The 12,059-nt window shown below is 39.8% G+C and overlaps 1 protein-coding gene across 7 annotated transcripts in view; it reads left to right on the top strand.

Annotated features, from left to right (window-relative positions):
• LOC128895272 (cationic amino acid transporter 2) overlaps positions 1-12,059 on the top strand; it is a 49,547-nt gene that overhangs the window by 12,552 nt on the left and 24,936 nt on the right. For all 7 annotated transcript variants that reach the window (XM_054157723.1, XM_054157722.1, XM_054157724.1 and 4 more), the window contains 2 exons: positions 7,310-7,458; positions 9,985-10,138. In XM_054157723.1, the coding sequence (XP_054013698.1) occupies positions 7,315-7,458; positions 9,985-10,138 (298 nt within the window). In that variant the 5' untranslated portion in view covers positions 7,310-7,314. The remainder of the gene's footprint in view (positions 1-7,309; positions 7,459-9,984; positions 10,139-12,059) is intronic.

The raw sequence follows: 12,059 nt of genomic DNA, 5'->3' as shown, positions 1-12,059 counted from the left end.
ATTTAAACTATACAACATGTATACATGAGACACTCAAGAAAATTATGATTAGATTCTGTGCTCGATTGAAAATTCTCGTTGGAAGAAATTCGAGGTGCTCTTCGAGTATCGGCCTGATGGCCACATTTCTAGGTTCAGGTCGTTTCCCAAGCCACATAGCGAAGGTCGACCCATGAGGTGGTTGGCCAGGCGCCAAAGGGGCCAGGATGCAACCCATCTTCGTCGGGGAATAAATTCACGGGCACGCTGGTGCTTTCGATTCAGCTGTTCCCGACATAAAGACGAACCAGCTTCCTTTATCCGATTTAATTGAATTTGACCGGGAACGCCTATTTCTCTTCTCACTTCACAGCGACGGTAGACCTACTTTCCCAAATTGAAGCCAACGGCCGAACAGCCATTGTCTTCTTCTTCTTCTGCGCTACCCTCTCGAATCCTGATCTTATTGCTCCATTGATTTACCGAGGCTATTAGGTCTCTACTTCACACACGAGTATATACATTTGTCCACGTTCATCAATCTGAATCTATCGTTCCTTCTAAAACAGTCTGTTGCAATTGTGATGGTACAGAATAGTTGTTTTTCTTAAATCAGGAACGTTAAGGTTGAACTTAAAGTTGATATCAACGTTTTTACCTAAATCAAGACTGTCAAAGTTGAAATTGAAGTATCGTTCGCCAAGCCTGGAATGTCAGTGTCGAAACGAAAGTTGAAATCAACATTTCGTATCCAATTAGAAATGGTAAAATTGATGTTGCAGTTGACGTTGGCGTTTCTTGCTAAATCAGTAATGATACAATTAAAATTGAAGTTGAAGTGTTTTTACTAATTCTGAAATGTCAGTTTCATATCTTAGTAGTCAGGTATGTTAAAATTGAAGTTGCAGTTGACGTTGACGGTTGTCAAATCGGCATTGTTAAAGTTCAAAGTTGTATTCGACGTCGAAGTTTCCTGTCAGTTTCTTTTGTTCAAAAAATTCCTTCGCGTTCTTCAGTCAGATAAAAGAGGCATGCACGGCTTGCGGATCGAAGAGTATCTATCAAAGTCGAAGGCAACCGATAATTCCACACGTTCCTCGTGACTTTTGACCCGGAAACAACTTGAAATTGAATACCCTGCGCCAGGGCTTGCGTCTGCGAAGGACTACTGCTCGAACCGGAGTCCGTGCCAGCTGAATTACGGCCGACTCGCCCCTTCTTGCGGGATGAAAATTGATATTTAACAGGATATTCGTGTATCGAGCAAAGGTTGTTCGAAACCCACTTGAAATTTTGATGGAAGAGAAAAATTCTTAGACAATCACACCGTAGAGCGGGAGGAAGTGTAAGAATATAATTTTCAGAGTGCAAACACTAAAAGAGAAAGAAAATGAAGGTCTTATTCAACCATCGAGTTTAGGGGTTGTTAACAGCGATAGGAAAAATATAGAGCGAATATTGTTTAAAGTGAAATTTACTCGCACGAGTAGATTTAATTTATAGATTGTTCTTCCTATAAATAAATTTGTGTAATACGTTTCAATTTCAACTATAACATTCCTGATTTCGTACAAACACTTCAACTTTGACATCTACATTCCTCTCGTGGTTACAATCCGTCAACTTTAACATTCCGGATTTGGCAAGACGCGTCTTTTAAAAGTCGAACAAGAAAACACATTCCCATAAACGGATAAAGTTCGCAGTCCACTCATAAATATTCACAAGAATATTTGATTGGAAATAATTACTGTGCAAATGCATTTCAACCGTTTAACCATCCATCAGCGCGAAACACTAAGTGAAACTATGCCAATGCAAACGTGTCGCGTTCCATTAAATTAAGCACGTCTCGCGGAATGGTAATTGCGTACGCGGTACGTAATGTTTTCTGACGCTGTCACGGTGAAACACGACCGTGTGTAATTGCGTTTTGCGTAAACACTAAGCTGTTCGAGTTGCATTTTGTATCCGTGTCGCGTGCAACTGTCCGTTTCTGAAACGTCACCCCATCGGAAGTCGGGGCGATCGTCCGGGCGACGACTGCAACTGAAAGGGTCGGAGGAATGACAATCGTGACAAACAGTCGATAAACGAACTATTTTGTGAAAAATACTGCGTCGAATGCTATAGTTTCTTTTAAAGGATTTGGAAACATATATTTGTAACGTTCACGTGACTACTGGCGAAAGACTGATTTTGTTTTTATTTATGAAAGTAGGAATTCAAAATTATTTAGAAAAATAGCAGGGTGAATATTGAAGTTTTTTTTTTTTTTTATGAAAGTAGAAACGTAGATGTAGATGTTTGTGACTCTAAAAATGTTGAATTTATTTATGGGAGTAGGAATTATTATGAAGTTAAAGTCGTTCATGAGAATAGGAACGTTGAAGTTGAAGTGGAAGCATTTTTGCCTAATCAGGATCGTACGAGTTGACGTTTCTTTTCACGTATATTCCTGCTACATCACGAGCATATCTAGTTTCATAAGCAACAATCTCTTTCGTTGTCAAAGGTTCGCTCCAGCGAAATCGTTGGTAGGATTGCATGCTTTTTGGTCCACGTGTCCAAACGGAAAAAGTTTCTTTATCCTCCCCGAATATTCAGGGGACGGATGAAAACGGCGAACAAAAATTGGGACGTCCGCGAGCCCACCGGACGCGCTGTAAATAAATCCATACCTGTGCGATATCGTTTCTTGCAGCGGCGACCTCGTTAAACGTGTAATGGATAACCAATTCCAGTTGCTGGATTAAAGGCACCGGAGCTGAATCGAAATTGCGATCGTCGATCAGCTTAACGACCCGCGACATGCGACAGATCTCGAAAGCGTTCGCAGAATTAGAAAACACCGCTCGAGTTGGTCCATCCAGTAAACCCCGATTTGTCGTTCTATTTCTATAAGCAGCTTCGACATCAACTTCGCCATTTCTGATTTCGTATGAAACTTCAACTTCAACATTCCCGTAGAAATATCTTCAGCTATTGCATTCCTACATTCACAAGTACCTTCAACTTAATTCAGGATATTTGATGTAAGAAAAAGGAAATGGCCACACAGAGAAATAAGCAAATACATGAAATAAAAAAAAAGACAAAACAAGTAGATCCTCCTTGCTCCTGACAGTTCAATTGACTTTAATTAGTGCTTCTAAAATTTCTTGCGAATCTGCATCATTACTAGAAAGCAAAACCCTTTCCAGAAAATTCTTACAACCCTCCCTCCCTCTTCTCCTCCCTTCTTTCGCAATTCAGTTCGAGTTCCATAGAACAGTTCGAGTCTACGAATCCTACAGAACCATCCGCGACCTTGCAATCAAAATTGAGAGGCCTACAACAACAAACTCTATTAACCAACCCGACAATACCAGATAAGTCTTTGGAAATTGGAGAAACCGAGCTGTAAAACGAGCCACCAGGGAACAATTACTCGATCAGCGCAGGAGGAATTGGAGATTTTTTTTTTCCTAGAGAGGTGCTTCCTTGGGCGGCCAATCGCAGCCGCAGGCTTTGAATGCAGTTCCAAGCCTGGCTGTTCCGCCATCGGGACAAAAGATATTTCCGTCTCTCAAGCAGCGTTTGATCTTGCCCGGGGCAGCCATAACCGGGAACAATGCCGAGTTTTCGCCGCTACGGTCCACGCCATTCCGTTGATTTCTTCCATTTCTTCGAAGCATCCCCTTCGCGAGGGTTGAACGGCACGAAAGTATGGTGCTGTTTTCGTTTCTTGTGGTCATTCGCGCGGAACTTGGGGAACAACTGTTTATCGCTGTGGGAATATTTTTTTGTTTCTTTTACAAGTATCAAGGAACACACTATCGTTTTCGTAGAATAATTCATTTCGTATATCGTCAGAGAGATATCGAAAACTACAGAGGTGAAAAGTATTTTGTAGGAACGAAGATGAAAGAGTGGAGAGAATTAAAGCGAAACGAAGCTTCCGGTGGCTGATATTTCGCGGTTATCAGCCTTTGAAACATTCATGCGTGACTGTTGAATGGACCTGTTAGTGTCACGCTCGCTTTACCTCGCTTCTTGTTAGCGATTGAGCCCGGTAACAAGCACGATTCAACAACGTTCGAGACTATCGATCTCACGGAAATCAACGTGCCCGTACGGCCTCGGGTTTGCGTATTTTTAGCGTCTGAATGACTTTACCTGGACGTCCCGAAACAGCTTTTCTTGGAGTCTGACATTTTAGAGACCCTTGTCGAGTGTTCCACGCGCGACCCTTGCGCGAGTAGCGACAGATTGGAACGCGTAGTAACGCGACAGAACAAAAATTATATTTTTCTTTGGTTTTTCTAGGAGTAATTGCAGTTATGCATGCAGCACAGGTACGCGTATTAATATATTGAAAAATTATAATTAAACACGTGGAAGGCATTTTGTACTATGTCATATTTAATATTTTGACATGTTGGAATTTAAGTATTATTTCTTCAGGTATCACTGTTTAATATGATTTCAATTTCACTTATGACAATTATCTTACTTATATTTATAAATATATATTTATTTATCATATATGTGTATACTAATATTGAATATGTATATTTGAATTCATAAATATATATAAATATTAAGAGTCGAAAACATATGAAATAATAATATCCGAATATATTACAAAATTTCTTTTCTCTTAAAAATTCTTATAATCTCGTTATTATTATAATTTTGACTTTAATCGGATACGAAAGAAATACAGGCTTTCTCTTCCGTTCGACAAGCCGGTAGTCTAGGGTCTGGCGATTTTCTCAGGTGCGGAGTTTTCTCCTTTTTTTTTTTCTTCGTCGTTACTTCTCCACCCAGTCAGTATTTTCATGGGGTAGATAAGAGCGGCGCGCGAAACGCAATCAAAATTAAAATTATAATTAAACACAACCGGGGAATATTCAGGGTTGCGAGAACGTTTCGTAATTTTACAGCTCATGGAACACGGCGGGTTTATGCATGCATACGACCGCGCAGAAAATAATCGCGTTAGTCGAGTTTCCACCCGCGCCGTACGGGGTACTGGACGTGATTTTCTGGTTATGCGGTAACGAGCCACAAAAATGGCTCGTCAGTATGCGCCGTCTCGTTGTCCCATTCGCCCTCGAGTTTTCTCGATAACAGGCACGTACGTGGATCTATTTGCTCGAGTATACTTTGAGGATTTTGTGAAAAGCCGAATGACAGCCTGGACGTGTTGATATTTCTTTCCATTATTCGGTCTCTAGGATTTTATGCATGCAGGATGATCCCTGTTTCGACGATTTTTCAAATCTACGTTACGCAACCCCGTAGATACCTCGCAAATACGTAACAAAAAATTTCTGCAAAATTTGAGCTCTCAATTTTAACATTAACACGTGGCTCGTACCTTCGAGAGTTTTATATAAGAAAATAGCACGTGGAATCTTTTCAATCGGTTTCAGCTTTCTTGAGCTGTGCTCGATTTCTTTCATTCTTTTACTTTCAATTTTCTTCAATTTCTTTTGTTTTCATTTCTTTCAGATTTCTTTATTTTTCTTGTCACAATTTTCATCGCTCTTTCCCACCAGTGCTTCTCAATATTTATTAAAATTTCCACATTTTATTAAACTTTCACCAGTGCGATCTCTCAAAGCTCGCCAAATTTCTCTGACATTAAAGCACAACGCTCCGCTTCCCAAGAATTGTCGCAAACGCAATAAAAAAACAAAACGAATGCGTGCTCGCGAAAGAAGGGGGGTCGTAAAATCGCTTATCGATGCATCGCAGTTTAAAGTACGTCCGGGAGTAGTCGAGGCACCGCCGATGGCTCTCACGATGGCGCTCTCGAGAGGGGAAGAATATTTCTGCTTAATGTTATGCAAATTTTATTCGACTTCGGCACGCCCCCGTCGCCAAGAATTTTTTCTCCCCATCCCTGGACGCGCGATCGAGTATTTCAACCCCCCGGAGCGCGCAAACCCCTGAAGAAACACAGACCAGCGGAAGTTTCAACGGCGCCGGGGATCGGCGCGATCCTCCGTGGAGATTCCAGGTCTCAACCCCTTCCCTCGATCCCCGTCATCGTTGCGAGGGGTGGGATAGGGCGGATTGTGAGTGGTAAATTACGCGTATCACGTTGGCAATTCAAATATAACTGGGTGGCGAGCAAGTTTTCCCGGCACTTTCTGCTTGGGAATCGAGTTAAATGAAAATCCGCAAACGGTGGAGGCGTACTAATGAAACGCTGGAAGTTATTACATTTTTGGCATTGACAAATAAATTAATGGATGGTTTGGGGATGGTTTGGGGAGTGAAAAGGTAGCCACTTTGGAGAGCTCGTTTACATTTGGGGGTAAAAAGAAATGAATTCAAGTGATGCTGTTCCGTTTTGAGGGGGACAGGATCTGAAGTTATTTTTTTCAATTTTCTTTCAATTTTCTTCAGTGTTCTTCATTTTTTCCAAGTTTTCTCGAAATATGAATTTAGGAAGTGCATATCGTAACACGGTTAACGTAATTAGATCATCCATTTTTCAATTCCACGTTTAATTTCTAACACAAGCACACCGTCAATAAATTATATAGCTCCTCGAGAATTGAATTTGTTTATTTTCCCCTTGGTTTTCGTTCACCTGAATTTGTATAAGCACCGAAACGCCAATGTATATTTTATACGAACAGTAGAGTGTTCCGTTAAGTGATCAGACAATATTAAGCTATTCCATTAGCAGGTAATTTTCATCCAAGCCGGAGCTACTTCTTCGGCCGAGGGTTCTCCGAATAATTTATTCGAGCAAAGCTACGGGTGCTTTTCAGGATAGAATTTTCGTTGCGACCGATTATCCCTTGGAATAATCCCATCTTCTGGAACATCTGCGACCTTTCTTCGAACATATTTCTTATTCCCATAATCTCTTTCCCTCCACTCCTAAAATCATTTCTTTTCTTTATAAAAATGTCCTCTTTATATTTTCGCTTCCTCTTTATATTTGTGAGACACCCTGTGTAAGAGAGATGAATTTCTGTGACTGGCACTGTAGCGTCTGGCTATTTCCATCCTCATTCTACGGATTGTACATATTTTCGTCGAATTTACTCGCGTCTGACTCTGTCCGGACTTACACTACTTATAAATATCTGACCTCGTGCAGAGTTATTATCCTCGACAAGTATAATCAAACGTGGTATTTTACGTAGAAACATGCGACTACAGACAGATTTACTATGTCCATTGATGATGGACTACATGAACAGGTTTATTTTATTCAATAAAAAGGAGATAAATAAATAAAAATAGTTTCGAGGAATAATTATGTTAACGTTATGAAAATATATTTCTTTGCTTACGGAATTTGTGATTTTTGTTGTTTTAGGAAAAATGAAGCTGGAATTGGATAGGGAGAAGGGCCTGGAGCTCATTGGGAAGTTCATTCGAACGAAGAATGTGGAGAGTCTTCAGGGCGACCAGGGGAAGGCTGGACCCGAGCCACTTCATCCGACTGACTCCAAGCAGAAATTACAGGTAAATATAGCTCTCTGTGCGTAGCATATTTCTATTTGGAAATTGTTAATTAATTGGCGTGATATAATGGTCTTCTAAAAAATAAAAGTCTCAAGCATTCATGAAAGTTTGTAATTTTACATGAAACATTTCAGTTTCGCATTAATACACTATCATATTTAAATTATCAATAACGTTAATATTAAAATTCTGAACTATAACATAAAAATCGTGTCGCATTACAAAATACAAAATTTCGTATTACACTTCGCATTACTTTCGTATTAATTTTACAATACCATCTTCTAACATTTCCAACCATTTTACCCCAAAAACAAAATTCCGGGAAACCTCTAATATTCAATCATTCAAACCAAAACCACCCCCTCGAGTAGTAAGCGTGCACTTAAACTCCACGCGATTCCATGACATCCGATAGTATCTTTCCTGTGTCCGACATTAAGACCTCCGTTCACGCCTGGCGTCTGAGAATCTTCGAAGAAGCAAGACTCCCAGGTGTACGCGTGGGATCCACCCCCGCGTATCGATCCTGCGGCTATTTTTAACAGGATTTTTCAACCCCCAGCGTCCGAGTCGCGCGAGCTGTTCGCGAACGCTGGCTCCTTTACTCCGCGTGATTAATCTTCGCGCGTCAACCTAATGGGAAATTAATTTCCCTGCTCGAATCGAGTTTTCTTTGCGTCGGACACGGCGATTCATTCTATACGCTTCTTTCTGTCGGTTCTCCCCCTTGTTCCGAACAACGTTAACGACGACGACGGGGAAAAACTGGAAGAAAAGTTCTGCAGAAGTGGAAAGAACATTGGAGTTGTTGGGACAGGTAGAATTGGATGTTTTTGGCGGACTGTGTTCTGTGGGTGCGTGAGAGAAGATTTATTTTTCACTGTTCCGTGGTCGGAGGAAGGGCATTTTTTTGTTAGACGGCGTTCGTTTATTACGTGAAGGCAATTTTTGTCATTTTTTACCCGCACCGTTCTTAACTTTCAGATTCTTGATCTGGTAAACGACTTTAACTTCAACAATCCTACACTAAGGAAAACTTTACCATCGACTTCTACATTCCTACTTTCAGAAATAACTTCGACTTAACATTCCTACTTTCAGAAGTAACCAACCTCGTATGTCTACCGTGATTATTAATAAAGGCTCTCTTACAATTCGTATATCGTTGACACTTTTATCCCTCAAGATTCTCAATCTACGCAATAATAAACAATAAAAATGTCAACATCATACAGCTTTTGTTCTATAAAAATACTCGTTATATTCACTTACCTGTTCTAATCTATAAACCACAACTTAATTATCATAAACTCGTTTAGTAAAATTACAGTAAACTTCCGAAATGATTCCGTCATCGGTTCCAGGACAAACCTCGCAACGAACCAAGAAATACGCAACAAAATTCCCCTGATAAAAATTGAAAAACTTGTTAACGAATGTCGCGCTTTTTACTCTTCTATTCGGCGTTTGATGGAACACGGTTCAAAGGCGTCGGAACTTGCTCAACTTTCGCTCCGTCGTCGCCGGTTTTTCGCTCAACTTTCCGCGCGAACCATGTCGGCGAAGTTGGGTCAAGCCTTCCAGAAACAGTCGTCGTGGATCGAACCGCGTTTCAACCGCGATATCCGCGAACCCGGGGCTCCGTTTATTGGAAAAGTTGGCGATTGTTTAGGCGATGTGTGCCAGCTATGAACGCCCCTCGGGCAGGGCTGCTATTGTTTCTTCGACGGATGGAAGTTCGTTGGAAATTGCAGAAAGCACGGTATCGACACCTGCGGAACGTCTCAGTACTTAGGATTGAAACGAACCCCGTGAGAAACGCTGAAAATAAAGTTTTGTTCGCGAATTTATTACGAACAAATGATTCATTGGTGTCTTCGTGGCAAATAGAGAAAAATCCATTTTGTTTGAAAAGAAATTACTATCTTAAAATTTTGGTCGTGGGCCAGTTGAATATCTTTGTATAGATGCTGCCAAACCTCTTATGTACCTCTTAAGCCTAACAAGATCTTCACTCTCTTTTCATTCTTTCTTCTCTTTCTTTCCCTCTTTTCCTTCTGTTCTTTTCCTTTCATTCTTCCATTATGAATACTGGTTCTTTCGTTAATTATCCTCATTAACGACACCTTTTCTTCTTTTCCAATTTTCTTCCTTTTTTATTCTCCGTTTGAGAACGATAAGTGTACCTACCGAACACGGTTAACAGGATATTCAACATCGTTACATAACAAACGACCTATCGGAGTTGAAGTTTATCATGACATTAGAGAATGTTGAAGGTAAAGTTTTCAATTTAGGAATGTTGTAACGAAGAATTTTACGAAATAAAGAATGGTAAAGTTTGGGTTACTCGTGGAAATAAAAATATTGAAATAGAAATGATTTATGAGAACGGAACTGTTGAATCGAAACTATTCATGAGAGTAGGAATATTATGTTGAAGTTTTTTATGAAGATGGCAATGTTTACGTTGAAGTTACGTATGACAATAGAGATGTTAAATTCTTGTTTTCTGATTTGCAGAAGTGCCTGACGACTCTGGACCTGACGTCTTTGGGAGTTGGCTCCTGCGTCGGGACAGGGATGTACCTAGTCGCTGGAATGGTGGCTCGCAGCGTCGCCGGACCTGGCGTCGTCATCTCGTTCATTATTGCAGCTATTGCTTCCATTTTGTCCGGTAAGTTCCTCCGTTTTATTCGTTCCCTCCAACCAAAAAACGACAGAACCATATTCTATTGATTTATATCGTTCATTGAATTAAAATAATTGCGTGTAATAATACCCATAACTCAACGCAATATATTATCTAAAATTAAATTGGAGTAAAAATTCGTAATAAGTGGCTGAAACGAATCGACGATATACATTACCTAAAAGGTGACAAGGAATCTTTATATAAATTTTAGTAACTATTACATTTTGCTCATTATTATTGTAATTATCAAACGCACTTGTAATATGTTAGATGAAGAATAATTTAATGGTTACCAAACTTCTTATATATGGATAAATTGTTATGTCCATTACGTTGAGACTTACGTATGCAACTACTTGAATTATAAATGATTGAATATAACGGTCCGGAATAACTACAAAACAAACTGCACAGTAATAGCCTAGCAGTCAGCTAGACTACAAGAAGGAAAGAAAATATTTATCCGTTACAAAATCAACCATTCAGCATCCCACAAACGAATCCTCAAGCACAGGGCATTATTTTCGACCTGAAAAGTGCCTGTGGCCCTCGGGGGTTAAACGTCCAACCCTTGCAACTGTTGGATAGAGGATTACAGAGGAAAAGCGCAGGATTGAGAGATTTAAAATTAATTTAAGGGGTTGGAGTGCAGGTTCTGCAGACATCTGTAAAAGAGAAAAAAAAAAGCCACCGTTTCAGCGGCGTTTCAGACAACGTTGTTTCCCTTTCCCGCCAGCGTTGGAAAATTCTCCGCAGAGTTCAACAGAGTGTAGGTAACAGTGTCGGATTAGATTTACGGTTGGAGCGTCGGGCAACCTGTCGAGAACGGTCTCCAGCCAAGCCACGCCGACAAATCCGATTCTTTTCTACTTACGGAAATTTAAAGAACGCGTGTCCCGACCGAACGCGCTCGGGGAAAATCGAAAACCGTGAAACGACGTAACGAACGTCGGTTTCAATTGCCACGGGCAATTTTTGAGAATGGATAACGCGACGAGCGATGGGACAATCGGCTATTCAATTTTAGAGATTGAGGAAACGCGCTGGCAACTTGTTGCAGGCTTCTAGTTACTCTGGCTCTTTCTTACGGAGTAAAGTATGAAATACTTTAATTAAAATTGGAATATTCAAACAGTACAAGAATTTTTTCGTGTGAACAAATTTGAATGTATAAGTTTGGATGTATACATGTATACATAAAGATAATAAAAAAGGTACCATTATATGTAAACGTGTACAAAATTTCAAGTAATTCAAGAAATTCACTATAACATGTATCTAATATTCTACATATTTCAGTCAATTGTTTACTATTCAACAATGGACATTCAAGAATCTCTCCATTGAAATTCTTTCGGAATAAATTCGTTCAGATTTAACATATTACGTTTAACAATCGGTTAGATTTAACAATCGATGTCGAAGTGTTCCAGGATTGAGAAGTTGTCCTGGTCTTTGTAATAGTCTCCTGGCTAATATTAATACACACGGTCGCGTTCTGTGCTTTTATATTTGCCAACGTTGTAGGAATGTTGTTTATAAACGACTGCTTTCATGGTTCCCCGGGGTCAAAGGTCCAGTGGCGTGGGAATTGAATCGAAGAAACTTTTGATTAAAGCCCTCACGAGCATTGCGAGCAACCATTATTGTTGTTATATTTCATTTCTAGCTACTAAAAAAGTTTCGCATTATAAAAATAGTCGAAGAGGAATAATTCGAATGTATTACTTTTGAACACTTCAACATTCGAATTTTTGATCATTAGGTATTAGATTATATTTGGATCTTTAGTATTAGATTTATTTTATTTTCACAGAGCATTTTCGGAGTGAAGTTTTTAATTATTGAAGAATTTCAGAATTCAAGCTTCTTGGGATTTAATTATTTTAAGATCGATATATAT

Source organism: Hylaeus anthracinus, unplaced genomic scaffold (genome assembly GCF_026225885.1).
Source record: "Hylaeus anthracinus isolate JK02 unplaced genomic scaffold, UHH_iyHylAnth1.0_haploid 5, whole genome shotgun sequence".
NCBI lineage: Eukaryota > Metazoa > Arthropoda > Insecta > Hymenoptera > Colletidae > Hylaeus > Hylaeus anthracinus.
The sequence above is the reverse complement of the archived record's forward strand: the minus strand, read 5'-3'. Positions and strand labels throughout refer to the sequence as shown.